The following is a 27,406-nucleotide window of genomic DNA, read 5'->3' as shown; positions in this document are numbered from 1 at the left end:
AATTCAGTTGCTTAAAGAGGTTTTTTGTAAAAAAACTATTTTTTCAAGATTTAATTACCAAACATTTGTTGCTATTCCCAGGCTGTTAAACGAGGTAGTTATTATATCATATTAAATAAACCATATTGATTTATTAAAAACACAATATGTGATATTAAAATAATTAATCCGCACAATAATTTGTTAAGGTGAATCCTAAATACATTTTGAAGTTCTTGTTTGTCTTTACTGATTTAATCAAAAAAAAATATTCATATACTACTTTGTCTTTGCTTTTGTGCTATTTTTATAACAATATTTTACCTACAGTGTAAATGCTCTCTTTCAGATTTCTATTTTGAAATAAGTGAACTTGATTTGAAGATTGTATGAACTGCTAAATATAATTAATAACTCTTTACTTAATCAACAGTTCTACAATGCTATCTTTAATATGAATTAAAAACCTTGTACAGATAAATTGTCCAATTAAAAAATCTTTTAGAGTTAGTGCTACAGAAGAGGTCAGGCAGTTATATTTAAAATTTGGTTTTGACCGCTTTAATAAACTTTCAGCCCCTTCTATTTTTCCTGTTCCCATTCTGCATCCCTTAATAAAATTACATTTAATAAATATATTCTACAGCTGTAACTATTGTTGCAAACATTAGTGCTGGCAATAATAATAGTCCCTGAGGTATTTTCAAAGAAAAAATCCAGAAAGTGAGTTGTTGTTGTTGTTGTTGTTGTTGTTGTTAAATTTTATTTTAAGGTACGTTAAACATTGTGCTGAAGACACCTCTTAGTATTTTGCTTCAAGTGTCTATGTTCTCCTCTAATGGAAATGAAAAACGTAAGAAGTGAACTGTACTGTATAACACAAGTGATTATTTTGCAGTTCCACATACAAATGTGTGCAGAACATAGGATTTGTTATATTTTTTTAGAAATATTGTTGTTGATATTATGTATATTATATACAGTTTATATATTTCTATTGATACTTGGGGTGTAGTCGTGTCCATTTTACATGACGCTCCAATGAGAAGTTTGTGTTTATTTCTGTACCGAAGAGAAAAGTGAACCCTGGCAATATTCTGTGTGGAGTAAGTAATCTTTTATCAGTTATAACATTTTAAAAGGAATACAGTTCTGAGATACAGTAGCTGCCATCTCGAAAATGAAAAACAATAAGACGGTTTTTAATTTATTTGACTGATGCCTTTATCTAAGACAACCTATGGTCGATAAAGCTATAAAATATTCGTTAATATTAATATTTAACTGTACATAATGTACAGTGGTGAAAAACCACGGAAGTCGGTTAATGCAGTAATACTACATATTTCAGTAAAAATAACCTTGGAAAAAACTACAGGACTTATCTCAACAGAATACATTCCACTGTAAGGGAAAAAGAGCAATACAATACAAGACAGAAATTGCAGTGGAAAATGATAATTACAAACAGACAATAAATTATAAACAGGTGGGTCTGTAATAGGCACCGGATAGAGATCAGTACTAGGGGTTGTTAACATATTACAGTTCTATTTTATTATTTTTAATTCAATGTTTTAATTTATATATGTTTCTTTTCATAATTTACTTCAGAATATTATCCTTCAACTGTTTTATCATTCCAATTTGTCTTAGTTACAAATAACCAACCATCACTTTTTTTTTCTATAAGGTTTTCATCTGCTTGTTTTATAATTGTATTTTATTGCTTATTTTGATTATATTGATCTGGTGCCTTCAGAGGTTATTACAAACATTTTAGCACTTCTGTTAACTTTAAATGTAGTTTAAAATGTATATTTATATAAAATAGTTGTGGTAAGAAATTATATTCACATACATTTTTTTCTGCATCATTTCTCATTTTATAAAGCCATGTATATACACTAATATGTTTATATGTATATTCCTATATGTGTATATAACAGTGAGAGCAAGGTTTGGTATATGATCTTCACAATGATTTAAGATTTAGGGATAATAATATGTATGAAAAGGCAATGGAATATTTTTGTAAAGTGTCCATAATATTATTGAAAATGTAAGGTTTTCCAAAAGTCATATTTAGTTCCTACGAATTGGCATAACACCTTATTCAGCTTCATTTCTCAAAGCAGGGGAGGGAACAGGAACTGTGATATTTTACAAATGTACATTATGGCATATATAAAGAAATATAGCATGTATGCAATATTCCTTGCAATTCTAAAGTGCTTTTTATGCAAGGCATGTCTGGATTCTTCACAGACAAAGCAATTACAGAATCATTTAGCTCACTAATCCGTTTTTAAGAATAAGCTAAAGCAAAATGAGTATATTTTACTCAAGTGCAGAACCTCTAAGTAATGAACTTGAAGTTCTTAACTCTGAAAAGCCCCAAAAGAAGGTGAAACTCTCATATTTTATTATTGTGCACCTGCATGCCTTCTCTTGCATCTTGAGATAGTAAGGCTGGAAAAACTTGGGAGTCGTACTCTCTGAGGTGTACCAGCGTTATGTGGAAGAGTTCCCATGCACTCTACCGGAGTCACAGTGATATACAGTACAGTCAGCAGAGCGTTTGGGAAATTTACCAAGAACACCTTCCAGTTGATGGTAAAATTCTCCAGATTTTTGTTTTGTTTTTGCCAAATTGAATTCGTTGGATGTCAGTGTTGCAAAATAAAAGGAATTCTTTTCCTGCTCACCGTCGTTGCAGTCTACAGGAAAGGGCTCATGAATTCATGTTCATGAATTCCTTTATTTTGTCGGTTTTTTTTTTCATTTCCAAAGTTAGACCACCACATGAAAATTCTTTGTAAACTGTAGTATCTTGCACATAGGTATTAAGACACAGGGAGCTAAAATAGTTCTCTAAAACACCTGAATAACAATAATAATAAGACGAAGAAGACAGATTTTATTTCTCTCATAAGTACAGATGAAATTTGAGATTACAGTATATAATCTATTTACAGTACAGACCTAAAAATGTTTTGTCAGTGATTTACTTTGTGAGATTTCCTACAAGTACTTACAAGACACAATGTGTTAGTTAAGACCCCTGCTCTGTCTATATGTCACTGAAATATTATTACATCATGAGTTATCTTCTAAGGAACTTAAAAGGCTTAAATACTGTACGTCCAGATTTTTGGCCCTTGTGTGCTAACGAAAAGTACTCTACATCAGCACATAACTGCTGGCCTCTGTGCATTGCACTTGCACCTACAGTAGTTAATTTTAACATTCCAGGAAATTTAAGGGTTTTGCTCACAAGGCAAGAACCGAACGATCTAGCTCTTACACTAGATTTGATTTGGTGTTAATTTCGTGATCGTTTCATGATTTTTTTATATTGCCCCCTTTACTTCTGCTGATGCTTGTTAAGATTATTTATTAAGAGGCTCTATTCTGTAGAATTTTAACTGTCTACTCTTTTCCAGCTTTATTTTTAATACAGTAAATATACCCATTTATTCATTTTCTTTTTTCTGTAGGCATTGGTGCTATTTGGTCGTCTTGTCATCAGAACTGTTCTTAACATTGGTGCCAATCATTTTGTTTTCTCCAGTACAACTGCGGTTGCTTCTTGGATCTTCTTGTCTGCATCCGCAACAAAACTGGGTTTCGTGTCACAGACTTAGCGAGGGCGTCCCTTTCAGTGTAGATTGTATGCTCTTGTTCTTCAATTCATTCCAACCAGTGCAGTGCTAAAATTGTGTTTAATCAAGGCAGTAAGCCCATCCGATGAACTTCGGATTCCGTTGAGTGACTAGTTTTCTTAATCTGAAAAAAAAAAGCCTGCGACAAAATGTTTTTCCAGATTTAGGAAATATCATTAGCAAGGCTACAGTGCGATACAGTAAGTCACCATTTCTCATTTCCTCCTATTTGGGATTCTGTTTTCCATATTCTTTCGTTTCTCCTTATAGACTGCTTTCCATTGAGCCACCTTCATGTGCCAGACATCCTTACACAGCACTCCTTATTCTATGGAGGCTGAAATCCATTGAGATTCATCTTGCACAAACTTAACATTAATGTCTGCAAGAAATATCTAACTTTGTATTTTAATGATAGGAAGGAGGACAAGGCTGTAGACAGGTCAGTGCTTAGAAGCAGATCCTCATGTCATCTGGCAAATTTAAATAACATTTGTACAGGACACTCCAGTTCTATATGTCTTTTATTTTTAAACAGCTGATCATTTATATTAAACAATTTTATCACAGGATTTTTTATATGTTTTTTCCTCCCCATAATCATGTTTCATTATCTAATTAATTAAGTTAGTTTTGTGCCACATGTGAGCATTTAGTTAACATCAGTAAAAGGTTAGCTGGTTTATTGCAGATGTGTAGACATTTTCAATGTTTTGACTTAAGCTCCCGTGTCCCTTGCCTGGAGAAGCCCCTTTCAGTCAGTATTTAGGAATATTATTTGGAAGCATTTCTATTTCTGTGTGCTTTTGTCTAGCCACTTGACTTATTTTAATTTTCGCAAGATCATTTTCTGTTTGTTTAATAATGTACCACGTGTGCAGTAAGAAAATCTGACCATGTTTCAACAAACGGAAAACCACAGATCCCAATTGCCATCCCTCCCTGTTCTCACAAATGCCCATTGTGAAGTTCCCTGGAGTGCTGTGGCATCAAGGATGTCATATAAAGAAGGAATGGAGGTGGAAGAGTTAGTTTGCTGCCTCCACATGGTACTCGAGTCTGTGCAAAGAAAAGTTGTCTCTAACTGCGCGACTCAAGGCGGGAGTGGTTTGTATCTGCACTCAAGCTCATAGCAGCTTAAAGTAGTGAGGAAGGTATGAGCTGGGGCCATGTCTTTAGAAAAGGCCCATATGTCCCAGGCTGGCACTGCGCTGGACACAGTTCTAGTGAACAAGATGGACATGGTAAAACAAATGGTTGTTATTATATATACACGTTTTTTGAATAATGGAGACAAAGTGTTACAGTAAGTTGTTTCTGAGAGATAATGCAAACACGGTTCTGGGGTCACACCAGACAAACCTGGAGCGTTTTGGTCTAAATGCACAAACCCAGCACGGCACATCACCCAGTCAGCACCGTTCCTGCTGTCAAGCAGGGACGGAAAATTACTTTTCAGCAGGAATACGGGCACTAGGCTCAACAAGAAGAAAGTGACTGTCCGTCTGTGGCAAAAAAAGCCTTGGTCAATGTCTTGACTTCAATTCAAAAAGAGTTCTGTGACAGTACTTGAAAATTGCTGTCCATGAATAATACTTGTGAAAGAGTTTGAGCACGTTTGCAAAGAAATAAAGAACAAAAATTGCTCCCTATCGTGCGCACAATCGGTAGACGCTTGCTGTAATTGCTGTCAAGTATTAACTCATGAATACATATGCAATCAACATGCTGCATTTTTTGTTTTTCTTTGCACTTTTTGCTGAAGTTTTACGTCTTCCCACCCATGAAACTGTTGAGTTTGAGTAAATTCTGATTAAAATTATTGACTTAAAAGAAGTGTCGAAATAATCTGTAATTCAGCAGCATGGGGCATCACTGAGGAGTGGTTTTGGTGCCACAGTGGTTGGCATTGCCACCTTGTGGCGCTGGGGCCCTGGGTTCAATTCCAGACCTGGGTTGCTGTTCGCGGGGGTTTCCTCCCAGAATCCAAAGACATACTGGCAGGTTAATTGGCGTGTGCGAAACCTGGCCTTCATGCGCGTGTGTGCATGTCTGTGTTTGTGTCCGTCTGCCCTGTGATGGACAGGCGTCCTGGCTAGGGTGTACCCAGCCTTGCCAAGGCATGCTCCGGCTCCCACGCGATTCTGTATTATAAGAAGCAGTTCGAAAATCCGTGAATGGATGGGACATTATTGAAAGGGAATGAATGCTTTTGTATGACACTGTATTAAATTGCAAGGGAGAGAGGGTGTGATGCCTGACAACAAAACAATATCTGAGAAGCTGACATGGGAACATGGTTATAAATCAATCAGAATGTGGCCCGAGAAGGTGACGCTGGGTTTGAAAACAACTTGAATGCACTTCACAGGGGGACATGAGCAGCTGCAGCAAAGGTTTGATGTAATCTTGTTTATTGACTGGAGGGTCTCCTGTTGCCAGTGCTGGGATGTGTATTGAGAAACAGGCTTTCAAGTTGCTGCGTAAAACAAACAAGACAATGGGTTACAGATAGAATACCTCAGCCCAGAATTTTACAGGTTTCAGCACAATGAAGAAAATAAGCCATCATTACATGGCAATGAAGAAAAGGTCCTTATATTTTTCATGTTTTTTGCATTTTTGGGGGGGGGTATTTCCTGAGAATTACTTTTTTCAAGAGATTTGATCTGACCATCTGAACAGCTTTCTCGGCGTATCTCTGCAAATCTCTCACTGGCTCCTGCGGGAGGTTGTGTGTTTACAGGCTTCTCGTGGCTTCCTCTACCACCGCCTGGGTGAAATAGGCTCTGAGACAGAACGTGAGATAGTGGAATATAAATGTGCAGAGGATGGCACTGAGCTAGGTGAAGCGCAAAATTATTAGGCATTTTAATGGTCTCATAATTGTCAGCTAATAGGCGGTGTTGGAGGAGCAATTAAAAGGGCTGACGCAAAACTTTATTGGTTCACAGAGGTGTGAAGTTGAAAGGTAAGGAGTGTGGGATACCAAGGTAACATAGGGACCTGTGCAGACCTGGTGTGATTGCCTGGGCCCTACTGAGGCACAGGCCTTTAGTCTGGGGTACAGTTCAAGGCCACAAGAATGGAACTTACTGCTTGAAATTCATGAGTGCTGGATATGCAGCTGGCAGCTGTGTTACAACCTTTTCAATACTGGTATCTTGCAGCAGTAATACATCGGAAAACTGTGTCCTGGACTAGTGGAACTCTTTATAGCAAGAACGCACGGTATTCGCATTTGAAACACAGCAGAGATTGCAGATGGGTACAGTGTAGGTGCTGAAAGTCTCTCTTCTCCCGCTGACAACTGAGACCCCTGCATTTTTTCTTCTGCTGTGTGGTAGGAGTGGACTGCGACCAGGGAAGCGAAGGGGAGATTCTAGCCCTGTGAGAAAGTGGCCCTACGCCCACAGTCTCTGTCACGACTTCCTGGCCTCTCATTACAGCAAGCAAAGGGTTTGGTTGAGCTGAAACCTGCTCAATCAGTGGTTATTTGGTCCATTTGGAGCCACTGTAATGAAACCAGAATTTAGCGGGGTCTAGACAGGCCAGTGGCGTTTATCTCATTCACTCCTGCCGTAAAAACACTTTGTTTCTTACTGTATCTGAAGAAAAATGTTTGTTTTAAGGACACAACAGTTGAACTAGTAATTAAACTATTGCAATACGTTCACCACCATAAGGCTGAAAAGTATGTGTTGAACACAAGAATTCAAGGAATTACAAGCTACACATCGACGAGGCCAAAGGATGAAGCCCACAGAAGACAAAATTCCGCCGACAAGAAGTTGTAATGTTACGACTGGCGGGTAGGTCGCAGGTTTGGCCTGATATCTGTGGCTAGGCAGTTTGTCTTGCCATTTAATTTCAGGCGAGAAGAAAGATTTTCTGGGAGCCCCCCCCCGCCCCCCAGAAAGAAACGATCAGCTAGGCTCATTTTTCCCCATTCAGGCTATGTTACACATCCTAAACTTAATCCAAACCGTTTGTTCTCCAGTACTGTGTGTGTGGCAAAAAGGGGGTGGTGGGGGGGGGTGCTGTCTTAAAATCAAGTGTCACCCCCCCCCCCGACTCCTAGCAATTGATCCAGGGGATTGTGAACAGTCCTCCCATGTCCTTCCGTGAACAGCCAAGGGGAGGAGGTGGGTGTGTGTGGAGGGAACAGCATCCCTGGGATAACCTTTCAATTTAGAGGGCACAAAGCCAGGGTGATTAATGAAGTTTCTGATGGCCAGCGATAAGCGGATCTGTTTCTTTATTCTCGGAACAATGAAGAGTTCCTCCTGCCCCCCCACCACGTCCCCCACCTCTACCTCCTCTCCCCATATATTACTGCAATCTCAAGACGGAAAACGGGGCAAAGAGATTAAATTAAAAGAAATGTGTGTGTGTGTGGGGAGGGAGGGGGGGTGGTCGCTGACTGCAGGCTGGGTGATTGAAAAGAGTTGATCTCATCGACAAACTTGAGGAGGAGAGAGCTGAAAGGAACGAATGGGGAACTGGTTATGATGTTCCCCGGTGTTATCATCTCGGCACCTCTAATACGGACTTGAAATAATCCCTTTTCTTTTAAATGCAGCACTGATTTTTTTTTAAAAAAAGAAACGCAAGCCTCTCACGTTTGTGCTCGTGTGTTTGTGTCGGTCTTGTAGGGATGTGAAGGAAGGTCTGAGAGGATGGGGGGGGGGGGGGGGGGGAATGATCAGGGAAGAGGGCTTGCCACTCAACCCCCACCCCGCCGCCACCACCCGCGCACACACCCACACACACATCCTGTCCCAAGTAAAAAGAAAAAAAAAATGAATTGTGTTATCAGAATGAGTGCAGACACATATGCATTCCCCCTTTCTTCTTGGTTGGACGGACAAGGTCGATAGCATTACAAGGTATTTGTGGCAGTGCTTCTTTCAGTCTTCAGAGCTGCCAGTTTTTCAGCCAGATTTGAATTACAAAAGAAGAAGAAGCTGGCATGAAAATTGAAAGGGTTTATCGGATCGTCTGAAGCCTCATAGCACTTGGCTTATTTATGCAGTCCATCTGCCGCTCTGCAAATGTAAAAAAAAAAGAAATAAGGTCATAAAGACCCAGATAGGTGTTAGATGGTAAATAAAATATGGATATCCTTTCTTTTTGTTCACTGTCACACTGTTAATTCTGTGATATTTTTCTTTCCTCCGATTTAAGCATCTCTCTGAAATCTTTCCCCTGGTAATCTGATATTTGCCAGCAGGGAACTGGGAATTAGACGAGCTCCTCTTGGTAGGTGCAGGTGTGCATGTTTGTGCTGGTATGCAGTTATGTAGAAAACAAAATGTGTAGAAAACGGGCTTCCACTTTTTTCATTTTCCCCCTCCCCCTCCACAACAACAACAACAACAAAAAACTGCTGTTGAATTCAGAACCTCTGTAACATCAGGCTCTGCTTGTCACCGTTTTGTTTGTTTTTATTCCTCTTTCCAGTTGGCGACTGTTTGAGGGGTTGGAAAACGATAACATTGAATTTCAGGGAGATGGATCGGGCAGCGTTTTGAATCACTCCCAAGTACGTATACCAACTCGGCCCTGCGAAATTGCTTGCTAGGGAGGGTATTTCCCTGAAGCTATTATGCTCCAAAGCATCACATTTTGGAATCAATAGTGACCCGACTTGAGAAGTTGTAAAAGGATTATATTGAATTTTAAAAGCGAACATTATATCCCATTTTAATGCCGTCCGTGCTCACGCCAGATTAAGATCGTGCCTTCAAAAGAGGGGAAACCAAATAAGTTTAAACGTGAAGTGCCTCTGTCATGGTCGCCATGCAAATGGCCACTTTGTGAAGTGCCAGAAAACACATCCTAGCTGGAATGGATTTTCAGTGCGGATATGGTAGTTGTTTTAAAACTACCTTTACTGACTGACTGGCCGAGATAGTGGCAGCAAAAGGGAATTACATTCGGGGGATTTATTTTCAGGCCGGAAGCTTTGTTAGCTAGCTAACACAAAAGGATTGGCTCATCGTTCACGTCTGGTCCAAGAAAATGGCAAAATGCTACACTGAGTCTAATATCCCCTCTCTATCTGTGCATTTCCTATTCCTTTTAATTTTTACAAGGAGGACCCTCTACAGATTTATCAACACATTCAAACCAGTTCACAGATGCAGGGGCTCAGACATTTGAGTAGCGCGAATAAAATAAAAACGTATAGCATTTTTAAATACATACCCATATGCTTTCTTGGGTTGTCACAACAGGACAGTGCAACACTGTTCACCATTGTGTTAATACTTGTGATTCATACAATTAACTCTGGGTTATAATTTTAAAAATGCAAAGGAAAGTTCTGGAAAGACTTCTCCAGACTTCTCCTCTTTAATTCCCATTGAGGAAAAACACACTGGAGTAAAAATAAGATGTACTTCCATTAGCACCAACATTGAGAAGTAGTGAACAAATAAAAATCACAAAAATATTGAATGGAAAGTTCTTAGGCATTATTGGTTACAGTTTCAAAACAAATGTGATGATTCATAATCATTTAGCTAATAAAAACCGCAAGGATAAATCCATCCTGTACAAATTGAGGCAGGCTGTTTTGTGCCACTCATGTTAAAGCACTCTGTCACATGCAGTTGTTCCAGGAGCCCTGGGGAAGCGAAGCAGACCTGCATCGCAAGATCGAGGAGGCTGGGGAGTCACGCAGAGCTTTTAGTGTCAGAGCCAGTGTCACTGGCACAGGACTGAAGTTGTTAATGGCTTTTCATTCTTATCTGGACTCTAACAGGAGCATTTCACGCAGGCTCCAAATGAGGTTCAGCAATGGAAGTAGCACCTAAAACCAGGACATTGCAAATAGTATTCAGTCCCCGATGTTATGAAAACATATGTGAATCAAAACAAAGCTGATCTGAAAACTGATTTTCAGGACTATAGAACACACCTTGCAGTCCAGACAGAGCCCTCTTCTGTTCCGAATAATGGCTTTGCCTTGACGTGTTTGGTAAGGTGAAATACTAGGAGCACAGATTTATTTCTGTTATTCTATTATGAGAAACTCTCTTGGTCACAAGAGGGGTACAGGTGAATCTGGGGTTTTTACAAAGTTCACTTATTACAAAGGCATACTTGTAAAACAAAAAGCCCTTGGACATCTTTACTCATTTGAACATCTTGTTTTTTTTCTTAATTTTATGTATTTAAAGAGTTTGGAAATGCTGTGCTAATTAGAAGTCTTTGTCACTTGTTTGGCTACTGTATGAGATATGATGAATCAGTCGTTGAAGAATTAGACTAATACAGATATTTCCTCCATACAAATGATCTTTTTTATATCCTTAAAACAGAATTTCCTCTTCTTTTTTTTAACTGTATATACAGTATGTGCATATGAAGGAGAGCAACCAGCCTAATTTCTGGCCTATAAGGACTGTTGTACACAAACTGATAAAGCTGAAGATTTTCTGTACTGCATGCAAGTATTTGCAGGGGACCTCTTGAAGATCAACAATAATATAAGGACATGGGTTCACAATTGGAAATCGAGTCTTGGAGCTTTCAGGACAGAAAACACAGAAACACTGCTTTACAAAGAGGATTAGCAAGGTGTGGAAGGAAACCCCATAACCACATAGCTTGAGTACACACCATAGCTACTGTAGATACTACTGTCAGACAAACAGGGTAGGCTTTTTTCATCTTTAAAATGTGGGGTTTTCTGTAATAAAGATGGTTTATAGTGTGATTCCTTCACTAGCTGCTTGTGTAATCTGATGAACCTCAGCCGTATGCATTTCCGAAGAACTGAATTCAGTCTTATCTTTGTCCAGCTGTCCATTAAGGACAGTCCCTGTTGAAAGAATGTTACTACTGGGCTCCTGACCTGCCAACAGTTTAGCCTCTCCTCTACGGTCCAGCAGTCCCTGCTTTGAATTCGGTCTGTGGGTTTCCTTGACTTGAAATCCATCAGCAATGTCTGTGACTAGCTGGGTGTTCTAGGAGCTATCGGCATCAGCTACATGAAGCCATCTGTAGCACACCTTAGCATGATTGCATACTGTTGTTTATTTGGAGGGCAGTAAATTCTGAACTTGCCTAAGCATCTGGCCTCAGTGTCGTGTAGTTGAACGCCTCTGTCCTTTTTACTGGAAGGTGATGAGTTTTAATCCCGGCCGGAGTAAAGTCCTGCTGCCCCATTCTGAGGCAAGCTATTTCACTCAGATTGCTTCAGTTAACTGCCCAGCTCTGAAAAAGGAGCACAAATCAAGTCAGACAAAAAAATGAGTAAGTAATTTGAAAAAGAGCTCCTTTCTAACACATCTTAACAGAATCTGCAGGTACAGTGATTTACGGTATATTGATCAAACTCCTGATACAACGCCATACCCCTGTGTACTTTATTGCAGGGTGGTAAAAAAGCTGCAATAACAGATTTCTTTAAGGTGATTACAAAAATGACTTTTACACTACTGCGTAAAAGACTGTCGAGGTGTTAAAAGGAAAAGCCAAATACACTTTGACATGGCTTGGAGACAGCTTTGGAGATTCTCCCTTTCATCTTTCCTATTCCATATTGTTGCCGTGTCCCACACTCCCTTTTCCGACAACAAGTAAAATACAATTTTTCTTCCACCAGCGCCTGTCGCAGAATACTGTACGACATGTCAAATGACATATTGTAAGGGGGTAAAACGTAATTTTATTTCTGCAGGCCGTGTGTGACCTCCTTCTCTGTTTACAGTATCTGGCTGGCGTGGAGCATCTGGGAAGGCCCCATGGGCCTGAGATAATATATGCAAACACTGTCCAGAGCTGCAGCCCACTCATAAATCCCCCATTTACACAAGCACTGTTTGCACACGCTGATTGTCATTTGTAACAGTTTTAACTAATGTGGTTTTAAGGATTAAGAGTCTGCCACCCTCCAAGGTAATGTAAAAAAAACTGTATGAGGTCTGGCAGCATTATGGTTCCCTGATAGACATGAAAGCTTCAAGGCAGTAACTTGCCATCAGACCCCCTTTTTAACATGCAATACTAGTGTTCTGCACTGTTTGTGCTGCTATTATTTGGGTTCTGTGTTACCCATTACAATTAGTTAATGCCTCACTCAAGCATTTTGTGCATACTTAATATGTATTAGTTGCCCACATGCACCTTTGAGCATAAAAATATACATTCTATTTAGATTAGGGTGTCACAATATTGTGGGCGCATGAATTCAGAGAGGATGAGAGTTTTTCAGACTTTGCTGCTGATAACAGGCCTCCTTTGTGTCTGCGAGAATTTAATTTGAAATTAATATTTCAGTTGCCTGGCAAATGGCTGCGCTGCCTCTCGGCTTTTCTCTCCTCTTAAATGCTCTGTAACTATCAGCTTCTGTAGGGAAAATTGAAAGATAATTGTGGTTAATGAAGAACTATGGATTCCGGAGCAGATAGTCTTTCGCAGCCCCAACATCTTTCTCAAGTGGCCCAGCATTTGAATGACTCCAGAACTGGGCTTCAGTACAAATACATTCTTAGCGCTCGTGATCTGAGCCAGATTTTAACCTGACTCACTAGAGTCACCTGCCTAACCCAGCCATAGCCAAACACATTTTTTGACCTCAGAGAAAACCTAAGGTTTGGAACCTGCCAACCTCTCTAAAAATTATACCTTTTTATCCAGTAATAGTAATGAAAAAAACGAATGTTTCTTGCAGTGTTCGGCTTTTGCCAACAAAACAAGTTTGATGGAAAAATGTGCTGTGGGCCTGCAGCCCTGCTTTTCTTAATTCAGTTTTTCGAAGTAGCTTTGGCTGTGAATTTTTTCAAATTGAGGGTTCATAATAGAAATGGCTGTTTAAAAAGTGGTTCCACCTTGTTAGAGAGCTATTGGCATGTTCCTCTAATCCTGGTGTCTCACTGAAATAATTTATTGTATGTATTTTTATTAACATTTATTGTTCCATAGATCATGATATCTGTTTCAAAGAAGGAGAGCAGGGCTTTGGGCAGGGCAAGTAAGTTTTTCGAGTGCTGTTTAGCACATACTGACACCCTTGTCTGTTTTGGACTTGGTAGTGACACCACGGTTAGCCCTCCCACTCTTAAGAAATGCAAGTTAATTCCCACAGCATGTAAAGCACTTCCAGTGAATGTCTGATCTGAAGTATGGCAACTCACCCATGTCGGATATGTGACTTTGCATTTCTAGAACACCAGCCGGGGGCAGGCTTATCTCTGTTTGGTCTCCTCTCCTTTACTGAGACTTTACTAGTGACCAGGTCCAGTCTAATGCAGACAGAACACTGTGAAGAGACATTTGTTTTCAGCTGTGGAGCTGGCTGTGTGCGTCATGATATCCTTGTTGCAGTTAATGGCTACACAGTAAAGCATATCAGCATCAAAGAACATGAGACATGTTACAGCCAGAGGCAGCAGAAGAAACAGGAGGTTAGAATTGACTAACGTCTTGACCTGAGGGTTTGCATAGACGATTCAGTGGAAGCTGGACTGCACCTCTCATGGTCTGTATTAGTGGGCATTTAACGGGACTCTGCTGAGATAGGCTGCTTGCTTCATGCCTGTCTGTAGCAAGCGGTGAAGTTTGCATTTTATTTTGACTTTTATATTGAATGAGCCTTAATCGGAAATGTAGCTGTTATGGACCAGTGGATAAGGTAATCTGGGGATACCTAATACTGCCTGCTCGTGTTGTGTTTGATTAAACACCCCTTTTAACAAGAAAGCAGTTCAATTTTGATATCACCCTGATGTGCGAGCAGTGCGAATACTGCCTCGGTATCAAAGAGATAATGAGTTTTAGCTAATCGAAGATCCTGCCGTTTTCGATGCTGATGTGATGCTAATTATTAACAAAATACCATAGCTATCAAATTCAGCTTGTTATTGGATGAATAAATTAGGCTGAAAGGTCAAATGTCTACTGAGTTTCCATGGGTGCTTTCTCCCTCCTCATATATCCCTTAATATAGGCCAGAATGTTACTGGGTTTTTTATACACATGTAAACCCATCTGTGTGCGAAGCTGTCCATAGTGTTGTCCAGACCGGGAATGCTCTTCTTTACATACGTTCTGGCCTGAAGTGTCTGCGAGCACATGCCTTAGAGGAACATGAAGAAAGGCACACAGTGAGGCACTGATGGCCATGCTCTTACATGAACACGTACTGTACATCACAAGCATTCACTTTCTGTCACATTAACGCAAATCTGACAAGCTGCTTTTTTCCCTGAATTTCAGAAACAGGTTTCTGTCTAAAGACTCGAAGGGAAACTCTATATTTAGTCTTAGTCTGTTCTTGCATATCAAGGTATTCATGAGACTGTCATTTAAGAAGAGTATTTTGCCTCTCTCAGTGGTACTACCCTTGCTGAAGAGTGATGAACTGGCTCGGTGACTGCTATTCTTCTAAATTTAAAAAAAATCCATGTGTTTTAAGAGGATAGTCTAGGATTGCCTTTTCAGTCATGCCAAATCATTAGATGAAATACCATAGTTTTAGAAAATTGCTTCGAATTGATTGCTGTCGTAATATTGTCTGACGGGTGTTTAAATTAATTTACTGGCATATCTTTACTACCACTTGCATGAAGAATGAAGTAAATGGTGAGTCACAGCACAGCATCTACTCCCTGTGCTTTCTGTCCCAAGAAATCAAATCCCAGGAATCCAATAGTGCCTTTTATACTGGAGCAAACGCTCTCACAGAAATTTCAGCAACACAACTCTGATTTGGGAGGGTTGAAAAATACCGTGTGTGTGTTGAAGGTAAGCAATAAATAATTCTCTAAGATTCTTAGACAGTTGAGTATTAGAGTATTATATACGCTTAGAAGTTGAGATTCTTTTAAATTTAGTTGCTGACACTGCAACATGACACTTATGCTGACATAACAATTTACTCACGTGTTTTCTTCTGTAGTTCCAGTTCATTTTCTTATCCCAGATATTTCCTGGGGTGCGTGTGAAGAAGTGCAGGTTGCTGCTGCCCGGCGAAGTAGTTGCTCCAGCTTTGCGTTGGGCGTGCTGCCGACTGTAGCCGAAAACATTTGACACGACGTTACCTAGTGGATCTAAAGCACTGCGGTTGAATGAATGCTGTAATTTGTATCAGATAATCCTAATCTTACAAAAATGTATTACAAATCAATTATAATTTATAATGACAAATAATTTATCATTTATAGAATAAATGAATGAACATCCCTAGTATAACAGTCCCAGTAGTTACTCTTTCTAAACAAGTATGCTTGTGTATGTATGTTACAATGTGCACTGTGTACTGGATGTCTTCTAGTCTTTACAGTCATGGGAGGGCTTTATAACATAGTGGCTCAGTGTGGTTACATACAGTACCAGAAACAACATAAAAGAGCTTTTACTTGGGAGCGTCTTTTCCGTAATGCTGTTATAACAAAGCCGCTTAAATATTTGAGAGGTGTTAAGAATCAGCCCCTTCGCAAAGAGAAAACCTCTGGAATGCTTAGTTTGTCGTTTTATTTCTGGTACATTTCTTTTGTTTTGTTTTTTTGGGGGCTTTACTGGTTCAGTCTTAGTACAGCGGCAGCCGGGTAGCTAGGAGGGTGATTGCAGTGCAGGCAAATGAAGTGCTCAGTTAGTACAGTATTCAGATGATCTGTGATTTGGTGATACGTGAGCTGCACTGCCTCAGTTGTGTTTGGTGTTTTTCTCCTGTGAAGACACAGGTGACAAATCTCTTCACTTCCAGTTGTCAATACAGTCTCTAGAACCTAGCATTGGGGAAAACATTTTGAAGGGAAAAACCTGAAATTAGAGAAGATTCAATTATTTGCTTTAGAAAATCATCTAAAATGTAATTTCTCATAAAAAAAGTATTTTTATGAGGTCACAGCATAAACTTGTCAAATTTCTAAAAATAGCTTTACATTTAAAATGCTTTTAAATATAATTCATCCTGCTGTTTTTGGTTTTAGTTTGTCCAGCATAGCATTTAATATCTGTGATGTGTTTTTGTAAATGAATAAACATTTTTGGAATTTGTATTTGATTTTGCAAAATTATATTTTTGTTTTTAAACAATATTACTTTTGGATAAAATTCAGTTTTCAAAGTTTAGATTTGAGATATAGGATAAGGAAAACTCAAGATGCTTTACAAAAATAAATGTTGATTTTTTTCCAAGGATTAATTACCAAGAAAGTACAAGGTCTAAAATTCAGAATTTTTAACTTACTTGTTAGATAATTATAGGCTGACATCTTTGCTTTTCTGTTTGATTTTTATAGGTTTTCTCACAGTTAATAAATCTAAAGGCATTTAATTCGTAGTGGTCTCATTAAAAATTTTAGACTTATAGGGGTGGGTTGAAAATGAAGTTTAAATATATTCCCACTAAAGTAAAATGAAAATTTTAGGTGCTAAAAAAGAAATCCAATTAATGAGAATGGTCTTGTTTGCTGCCGGGGAAAGAATCCAGTGAAGGCTAAACTGTAAAATATTACATTTAAAGACAACAAATAGTCTCCTTGACTAATTTTTGGTCATGTTGGGTGACTTTCTGAATTATTTTTAATTTCAGTAATAAATAAAATTGCATTTTTTCAATGCTAGAGCAAGTACCACACTGAATTTGTTTAGCTTCTGTTTTTAGCTCAGGTACAGTATTTTTATGTAGTATTTCTAGTTTGTTTTCCAAATTTAAAAGCAATATGGTAAGGGAAGACTATAGCTTTGCAAATACTTAAATATTGGCAATTTTGTATGAGCTGTTGGGCTAGCTGTAGAATCTACTTAGTCAGGATGTGTTGCGCAGCTGACAAATTAAGAGATTAACTTTACTGAAGTACTGTGAAACTGTTTTCTCGTAGTTCCTGACTTTTTAAAACCAACCATTCTTTTTCGTGGTATTAGAGTATTTCACACTCCTGCATCTGCATGTACAAAAATTCTGTGGACATCTGATTTATTATTTGACTTATTTTCATTACTGTTTTTACATCTAATAAGCACATATCTGTGCACTAAGAGTAAGTTTAACAGGAAATTTTTAGACTTGATCCACTACATACAGTAGAAGCAAATTCTTAGCTTTCTGTTCGAAGGACTTATTTAATGTGGTGTTTTTTAGTTAAAATGCAATATTAACAAAAATAAAATGTATTTTTCTCCAGTTCGTTTTTTCCCCCCCACATTTGCTTCTAATGATTTAGCTATGTTTTTCGGCTTTGGAGAGTCTTTTCTGACGGTGAGCGGAATAGGATTTTTTTTTTTTCCCCTGTGTAATGCGAAGCACATGCGGCCTCCATTCCGTCATGCGTCTAAGGATTTCTCGAGGTCTCCCCGTCTCCGGCCGCCGTGGCAGCCCCAATTATTTCGAGCTAAACCGCTGTGTGCGAGAGGGAGGGTGGCAGATTTGATCTACAGGGGATAATTCACGGCTGGGTAATCACAAGCGGCCGTCCGAGCTGGGGGAGCTCTCGGATTCCCGGCCATGCGTCCCGGAGCTCCTCGGCCTCTTTGACCGGCCAGGGCCCGCGGAAGAGGCAGTGAGCCGCGGCGCATGAGCGCCATCCTGCCCTGACCGAGCCTCGTGGACGAAGGGCAGCGGGCTTCCCGGGCGGCGCAAAAACGGGACCAAAAACCAACGGCTAAAAATTCACGATTTTTTTTAATGTCCAGAAATCAGAGGTAAAACCTGTTTGTTGCTTTATTTCTTGGGGGGTGGGGGGGTTCTGGGTTGAGCCAGGCCTGGAGTTCACGTCATTATGTGTTATTAAACCCCAGCGAATCCCTTATTCTTAATGTGTCAGTCGAAATAAAGGTACTGTACCGTTTCAGTGATGAAACGTGGATGGCAACTTGAAACCCGTAAAGTCATAAGACGGCCGTGTTGTTCTGAATTGAGCTCTTCTCTGACCCAGCTGTACCAGGCTTGACTCGTTCTGATGGCCAGAGCCACAGCTCCCCTCCTTCCCACGTGCTTTGAGGTTGGCGCAACGGCCGGAGTTTCATGTACGTGAGCACTTGTGCGTGTTGCACAGGACATTAGACAACTTACCATCGTAATCCTGTACTTTGTAGTTTCTGCGCTCGGTACAGAAGCTTTAATTCTTCGGATCTTGGTTCCGACTGTTTGGCGAATCGGTGCGTGGAGATGACAGCGTGGAGAGTTCAGCTGATGGTGCTGACGGGAGCCCCCCCCCACGCACCCCCCACCTCAGAGCCTTGTGCCTGTTGGCCTCTCTGCTGGGCAGCTCTCCAGACGTCTTGCTAGGGAGGCACTTAAAGCCAAGGCTAAGCACAGGCTGCTGGGGGTATTACGGAATGAAGCACATTATGATCTGCAAAACGTGACCTCCCTGACCTGCCATGAGTATGTGTAACCAACCATTCTATGCATTCCTGCATCTCTCCCAGAGCTGAGCTAAGGGACCCGTATCATATAGACTTACTGCCAGTGGGACCTGTGATAGACTCCTGCCTGCTGACCACTGAGTCTCGGTCCTGTCCTGGAGGAATCTCTCCACACTGCCACACTGCTCTCTCTTTTCCCTGCACGGTTGCCGTTGTGCTCCTCTGTAGGTTGGAACCTTGCACAGACCTCTCACGGCATGTGTATTACAGCTGTGGTTATTTATGGCTCACTTAATCGAACTAAACAGAGATTTCATGCAACTGTATGAAAACCAAAGATTTGCAGGCAGTACCTGCAAGACCAGCAGTCATTTATTTGCATGCATTGTGAGATTAAAGAGGCAGTGGGAGTCCTGCGCTAGGACAGAAGTTCAGGTTAATCAGTCTCAGGATGCCTCTTAAAAAAATTATGTGTGAGCACAGGTTATCAGGGGTAGCTCTTATGTAGCGGCACATGTGCCTGCAAAAGCCTCCAAAGCAGGCAAGCCCAGGATCCATTTAAAAAGAGAAGAGCAGAGAAGAAACTAATGAAACAGCGACAGGGTGGATGAACTGTGGGAGGCAATCCTATTAATTAATAGAAGCAGCGGAACACACACACACACACGCACGCACACACAAGCACATGCACGTACAGTGGTAATGAGTTTTGGATGTGTAGAAAGCTCTTGTTGGATCAAAGTGGGTTTAGATAAGGGAAGCTCAAGGTCACACTGGGAGCTGGCCCTACAGGCCAATTTGCATAAAAAATGAGCAAGGGGGAGATAGGTCGGGGTCTGGGTGTGCTGATCTCCTGGCCTTTGTGATGGTGATTCCGTCCTGCAAAGAGGAGGAAGGCCAGTGTCGCCAAGATAATGATTAACTGTTTTAATGGCATTCATTCATTCCGCGGCGAACTACTCATGCGGAAAGAAAAAGGGGGTTATGTAAAAATGACATTAGAAGAAAATCATTTGTAATCGTTGCATCGGGGGCTGCACTTTGAGGAGACATTAGGAGCAAATCCGTGGTGTGGTAGGCTTACGCTTTTTATCGGCTGATATTTACTGAACTTACTGGAGCATGAAAAGCTTTCAGCGCCAAGAGCAGATGGGGACGGACCTTTTTCCTAGGTAATGCTATCTCCCAGGTTATTACTCCTATATATTGATAGCCTGGGTAATCGCTGGCAGATATCGTCCCACAAAATATAGATTATTTTAATGTTTGTAAGGGAGGGGAAGAAAAAATAAAAGAGAAATAATAAAAAAAGAAACTGCAAAGAGGCTGTTCATGAATAGTTTATTCCATTCAGCGCTCGTGTCCAGAGCTTTGGCCGAATATCAGAGCATTAGGAGCCTTAAGTGAGTTGATAACAGACATTTTTATATTTAATAAAATGATGCCTTAACATCTCAGAGGTTTGGCGAAAGAGGGGGAAAAAAGCAGCATACCTACATAGCATAAGTATTAGTGTTCCCAGGGCTGTTTATACTTGCTTAAGTGAGGCTGTGGGATTAATGTAGATGCAAAGGGCAGGCAGGGGATGTGATGATGATGATTATTTTTAATTTATTTGGTTGATAATTTTATGTAGAGCAGCTTGCATTTGTACCTATTTATACAGCGGTGCATTTTACAGGAGCATTCTGAGTGAAGTACCTTCCTCAAGAGCCAAACTCCACCTTGGATTCGAACCCACAACCCTCCTGTTAGAGATCCAGAGCCCTTACTCATTTTTCAGTTGTTTACATGTATATGCAGTATGGATAGATACGCCTTGGTGTGCATGTCCCACTTTGCATCATATTCATACAAATGAATCATGTCACATTTTGTGACCCGATAGATTTGTGGCGCTAATTCCTATAGTTATAGCCACTGCTTACTTTTTAATGTGACGATGTCACTTACAGACCTCATTCTTCTAGAGTTTTCCCTCTTGAAACCCTGCAGAAAATGTAGAATATCTTTTTAAATTAGTCCAATTGGTTTAATACTAGGTAAGTCCAAAACAGAGCAATGGTCTGAATGTCAGACACCATGTCCTAAGCTAGGAACCATAAAAATCCAAACACGGTTCTGCAGTAGGACTTCTATGACAATTGTTTGTTTCAATATCCCTGGTTCCATCATTAATCTGGGCTGAGGGTTGTGCTCATCCACTAGGTTATAAATCAAGTAGTGCCTGAAATATTTAATTGTATGATTTTCATTACTTGCCAGCTAGCCTTTAGTCTAGTACTCTTGAAGAAAGTAACTTCGCCAATTGCTCTTCCAGTTTCTCGTGACATTGATAGTCATGGAATTCTTGCTAACTTGAACAGCCCATTCATGCGACAATTAAATGGCAAATTAGACCTCATTATCAGCTAAGGAACAGTTGAAGAATTTATGTCATCCATAAAAAATCCCAGGTTCAAAAAAATTCACCACCAATCTGAAATGTGTAATTGTTCTCCAGCAGTGATAAAAACACGTTATCAATTCAGTTATTTATAGATCTCCCTACCCCCTAGCCATCACAAATCCAGTCATCTTGTTCCAGGCCACAACTCTTCAACTGAGGAGACAAAGAACCAATTGTAAAAACACGGCCTTGGTATTATCTGGATGTCTCCCAACAAAAGAACTGTGATGGAAACATTGACATTTTCTGTGCTTATTTTTGTGTAGTTTCAAAAAGCACTCCCTGACTGCAGGGTACTCCAATTAGATTCTGCCTCCAGAATTGTTTAGCTGCAGCACTTGCTGATGTAGACCACTCTGCTGCTCCCAGTGAGTTTCCATTAATCCTACATTCAGGGTCCAGAGCTCTTCATTACTGCTCATTTCTACCACAGTAACAAGAGGCTCTATTAAGCCAGTTGCTTTTTCTCTTGCTTAATATGCAGAGCAGCCCAAAAGCCCAGCAGAAGGCCGGAGTGATGGAAAAGGAAAGGCTGATGACCCAAGGGTTATCGCACTCCTAAAGCCAGGCTTCTTCAGGTTAACTCTCAAGCCATCACTCTTCATTACTGCAAATGCCTTAAAAATAAACCGACTTTGCAAAGCCATGACTGTAAAAGACAAAATGTTGGCTTTCAGAGTATGTCAGTAATATTAATGACTTAATCCAGGAAACAATCAGGCCATGATTATAAAAAAAACAGTACTTCAAAGGGGTACTTTTAGTGAGCAGCTTTTCCTCATCGTTTTAGACGTGCTATTTATTGCATGTTCGAAAGTCAAAAACAATGACTGAAAAGCCTTTTTCAAATCACATGGGAGTAAAACCAGTTATGAAGATATTTTTCGCCACAGTAATCTTTTTGTGCCGTTTCATTAAGCACAAGGAAACAAAGCCATCCCTCCAGGTAATTTATGCAGATTTGAAATTTCGACTGGAAGCAAAGGGAACACCAGAGACGACTCAGGTTGCACTGGAATGTGTCACAGATGCTGGGAACCCCCTGTTAATGCTAGAGAAGGGCTGTGAAATGAGCCAAAAATCATTTCCTCTGACACATGAAACTGATTGAAAACAACAGGAGTGTAACTATTGTTGCAGACCACTTGCTTGTGTTGCCGTGTTTTGCTCCTGAAGTTATCTTTCAACTTGTATTTACCAGTACAGGCAAACCAGAAGATGCTTGATTTACTAGAAACATTCTCTTTATATAGTATAAAGTACTGTCTGTGAAGAGATTGTTGATATTGTTGCAACAAAGGGGGTGTCATGAAGGTATAAAAATAGGGAGGGTATGTAATTAATAACAAACAAACAAGTTCTGACACTGTGCCAGTGGAATTGGTGGAGTTCTTAGTCCTGCCTTCTGCAAATCCAGAACTCTGCTCTTATAATCTAAATACCTCATAAAACCTAAATAGGCCAAAGAGAGAAAAACTGAGTCCTAATAAAAAATGGATACTACCCAGGACTAAATATCCCTCTCTAAAACAAGGATGTCTACAGATGAATGAGAACTAAATTCCCTATGCTAACAAAATGTATCAGTAAAATAGGAGAGATTTTAGGAGATTTTTTATCCTCAGGATTTCTCAATATAGGACATGAAAATTTCCTAAAGTAGATAAGACAGCTAGCTGCCTTATAATAATGCTCAGACCCTCTTTATAGTCATAGGATTATCTGGACAGAATCTGTTTCCAAGTTAAATTGGCAAGAGGAACTCTCCCATGGCACAGCTTTGGAGGAAGAGGATGATGATGCTATTATTTCTTCACTTCTTCGTCTTTCTTCTCCTTTTTTCTCTTTCTCCTCCTCTCCTCTTTGTGAACGTGTATGCCTGTATTTATTCTGTGGTCTGTTCCAATGAAGACTAACTTAATGACCTCACTAGTAATGGCCCTGTCACTGTTCAATATGTATGTATATTCTTCAGCATGGCAATCATAATGATGTACTGTGAAGTTCATTAACCTGAGTAAATGATTAGGACTGAGTATAATCATCTGTGTCCTCAACCATGTTAGTTTCCTTCTAGACCAAGAACAGTTTCTCTGTTATACCAGACTTACTGAGTAAGGTCAGTTTGCTGGTAACATTGATAACCTTGCTGAAACCCAGCTGCCCCCAAATCATAACAATATGCATTGTTGCCACCCCCCTGTTTTTCATTAGACTGTATATTAACATCATTCATTGATGTGATTATTTCCTTTCCATCTCAGACTTCCTCGGGGCCTATTGTCATACCTGATGACAAAGAGAAACAGAAAAACCCGGCCTACTGCTACAACTGCTCTCGAAAAGGGCATTTAGGACATGTAAGTAGACCTCATCTGCGCTGGCAGTGCCTGTGTGCAGCTGTGAACCAGCCGCAGACTGACAGAGGTTCGTTCTCTCACACTTACAGGACACACAGGCACCGCTGTATAAAACCGCGCAGATCCAAGCCACATTTGAATTACTTTTTTTTTTCTGTGCATCCTAATAATCCATGAAAAGAACATACATGACCAAAAAACTATATGAAAAGAATTGATTTGCCACAGTCATGATATTTGAAATAATTTTATGAAATGCATTACTTGTATCATAAATATCAGAAATTATTTTAGAAACCCCTTTATTTCACTATGGTTCAATTATTACACTTCCAATATTCACAGACCAGTGGTCCTAGATTTATTATTATTAACAGTAGTAATTTAGTCTTGTCATCGGATCTTTAAAACTGTGGTATTTGTTTCAAGTAATACTATACTCTGCACCAAGTACAAAACCAAGCACTAACAAAGGATAATCCTAAGGATATAATCTTTGTTTGTTTAAAATATTATGTGCTGTGTACTGTTTATCAGCATGTGTCGGCTATACTAAATTACTGTATGGATATTACTGTCAATTTAACTTCTGCCAATATGCCTGTCAGGCCTTGTTGGTGAAGTCATACACTTTTTTAAATGGAAGATTAAGGGAAAACTAAATGAATACTGGAATTAAAATAAATGTTTTATTAATAGATGTTAGTCTTTAAGTTATCCACTGGCCTTTATATTGGAAGTATTCGTTAAAATTACCAGCAATACTTTTCTTTAGATAAAATTTCCCCAACAATTGTTAGGGATTTTTAAGTCATCACTTAATGATGAAAAACAGACTATATAGAGTGAATTCTCCTTTTGACATGTTTGCCCAAAAAACATTTCACTCTGTCCACTTCGATTTCCTCAATATAGTGGCATATTTTCTTGAGTATGAGTTGTTGCTGTCTTTAACAGCAGCCATAGCAAAACAAGATGAAAATAACTGCTAGTTAACAGAACAATAATTAATGACATCCCTTTCAACAAATTAGCAGCCTTTATCAAAGTGTAACACGTTGAAACATCTGAAATGTTGTGACATCATATTATGTGTCTGATCTTGTTTTTCTAGGAATGCAAGCAGAAAAGAATGTTCAATAATACGTTCCCCACTCTCCCTTTCATTACTTACTATGACACAAAGCCAGATATTGAGGGAACGAATCACCGGGTTTGGAAGAGAGCTCAAGGTCTGTGATGTTTTTTCTCCTATGGTGGGTCCATGTAGTAGAGGGCACTTTGGGACCAGTCCAGTCAAAGGCACAGTGGCAGTGTTTAGGAACAGTAACAGAGACACCTACTGTATATAGTGACACTCAAAATGGTCCAAAGCACAGGGATATTGCAGGCTTGGACGTTTGGTGCACAAAAACCTTTAAAAGATGTGACCTGGCACTCAGTCACATTAAACTGGACTTATTTGCACGTTGCTGTCAAGGTACTTTGAAGTATACTACAGTATGTTTTATCTTGGCTTTAATAATTATAAGGCGTTAGGATTAAAAACATTAAATATGGCTTACAAATACTTTTTGACGGCCTGCGTTGCTTGTCTGTGTTGAGGGTTGTGGTGTAACATTTTAGAAAAAGAACCCAACATTTCCGTCTTACACATCACAGAGACTACAGAGAGATTTCAGTTAAAGGCCTAGCCCCATTTCAGTGAAGCGATCGCCAGAGCAGTGCTTCAGAGGCTGCCTGTGCTTCAGTGTGGCAGGTTAGTGCAGAAGTGAAGCTTGGCGACTGCGGTTCTAAGTCCCTTTTCATTCTCATTAGTCGTTCGAAAGGTGTTGCCCTTGGAGCTCTCGAGTGACTCAAGCAGTAAAGGCTTTCGCTCTGAGCACAGGCTGAGTTCCGTGGCTCTGATTTTGCGGGTTTGAGCCTGGATCATAACAGTAGCCGACTGTGACCAGGACTTCCCATGTGACTGCTCTTCATTGGCTGCCTGCTTCCGGAACGGGGTTGGGAAGGGTTGGCCAGGGATCTCTCGACTTCACGGGCGCAGGCCTGGAGCAGTGTCGGTAACAGAAGCACTGCTCCTCCGGTCGATGCCTGCAGTCCTCTCAGGGAGCTGTGGAGCCTGCAGTGTGTCGGAAGATGATCGGCTCAGTGTTGGAGGAACCTGCCGGCCATTCCTCACTCTCTCTGTATGGGCATGAGAGATGGAAAGAAACAGTTGGCAGCTCTACATTGAGTGGGTATAAAATGAAAAGAAATCTGTAAAAAACTGTACCTGATAAGTCATATTATATAAGCACATGGAATAAGAAAATGTGTGGGAATAAAAACTGATACTCAGTTTATTTTTCTATAGGTTATGAGTATGATGTTTATGCACACAGTGTCGAAGCTTGAAATTAACACCGCAAATGACACCCTCTTGCTAAAGCTTTAGTGTGTCTGGTCTGAGAGGCGAGGCCGGCTTTTGTGCATTTACGACATGAAAATAGGATAAACAGAACAGGAGGGAGCATGGAGAAGGCAACCAACCATTTGTTCATGTTTTTGTTTTGTTTGTTGCTTTGTTGTTAACGATGCCTTCAGAGCTTTACGGAGCTGGTTTACTGCGTGAAGAGCCAGCCAGCAAGAGGAGGAAAACGGGCACGGCGGAGGAGAAGAAGGAACGAGGGGAGGCCCAGCCTCCCAAGCCCAAGCAGAGCAAACAGCCGAAGCAGCAGAACAAGAAGACAAAGACCTGGCCAGAAAAACGGAAGGAGCTGTGGCTGCTTAAGCAACAGAGGAGAAAAGCCCGGCAGGAGGTGGTGGAAAATACTGAGGATTTTCCAAGGGGCCCCAAAAAAACCTCCTCGGGTGTCTCCGTTCACCCAAAGAAGCGAAGCAGGAGCCCAGGCCTCTTCAGCACGCTGAGCCAGCCCAGCAAGGAGAAGCCCAGGAAACTCAGGCCGAAAAAGAAGGCCAAGAGAAGGCAAGGCCGTCTCCATGACAACAGCTTCCCCGTAGACGAGGACCTCTTTCTCATCAAACAGAAAGTGCGCAGAAGGAAACGATAGCCAGGAGCGCACGGGGAAACATGCTCCCCATCGCCCTCGTGCTGCACGTCACATCCTAAGCCCATTTTTTTATCATTCAGAACGAGAGCAGGAATAACAGAGAGTCGGTCTTTTTATTCCTTGTTCCCCCCCAAACATATAATAAAGTGACTGCTGCATTTCTACAAGTACAGTTCTACACGTAGAAGAAAAGCCTTTTAAATTTTTTTAGGGTATTTTTACACAAGCTTGTTTCCACTTTAACATCTGGAACACGCTCCTTACCATGAGAATGTAGCATTGAATATGTCATCTATTTGTGTTGAAGAAAGTATTGTTCCCCTTGATCGGGGGTTAGGGGGAGGCACATGCAAGATTTTGTGGTGCTTTCAGAAGCCCTGTTAATCTGGTCCTGATCAGATATTTGGCAACAATACGGATCTGAAATTGTTTCCATGATGATATTCAACAGTTCTCCAAAAGGCCCTCAGATGGCAGTGCAGATTTCTTGTCAATGACATAGGAGTATACTCCACTTGTAATTTCAAGAATATTATGGAAATCGAATAAATAATGGATTCCCCATGAAAATAATCT

General features: G+C 40.3%; 1 protein-coding gene across 4 annotated transcripts in view; it reads left to right on the top strand.

Moving 5' to 3' along the window:
- zcchc7 (zinc finger, CCHC domain containing 7) overlaps positions 1–27,406 on the top strand; it is a 118,235-nt gene extending 90,829 nt beyond the window's left edge. For all 4 annotated transcript variants that reach the window (XM_088911124.1, XM_088911127.1, XM_088911111.1 and 1 more), the window contains 3 exons: positions 23,682–23,777; positions 24,892–25,009; positions 26,364–27,406. In XM_088911124.1, the coding sequence (XP_088767250.1) occupies positions 23,682–23,777; positions 24,892–25,009; positions 26,364–26,830 (681 nt within the window). In that variant the 3' untranslated portion in view covers positions 26,831–27,406. The remainder of the gene's footprint in view (positions 1–23,681; positions 23,778–24,891; positions 25,010–26,363) is intronic.

The sequence above is a fragment of the Atractosteus spatula genome, chromosome 1, assembly GCF_055471065.1.
Source record: "Atractosteus spatula isolate fAtrSpa1 chromosome 1, fAtrSpa1.hap1, whole genome shotgun sequence".
Classification (NCBI taxonomy): Eukaryota; Metazoa; Chordata; class Actinopteri; order Semionotiformes; family Lepisosteidae; genus Atractosteus; species Atractosteus spatula.
Note: the sequence above shows the minus strand (reverse complement) of the source record. Positions and strands in the feature narration are given on the sequence as shown.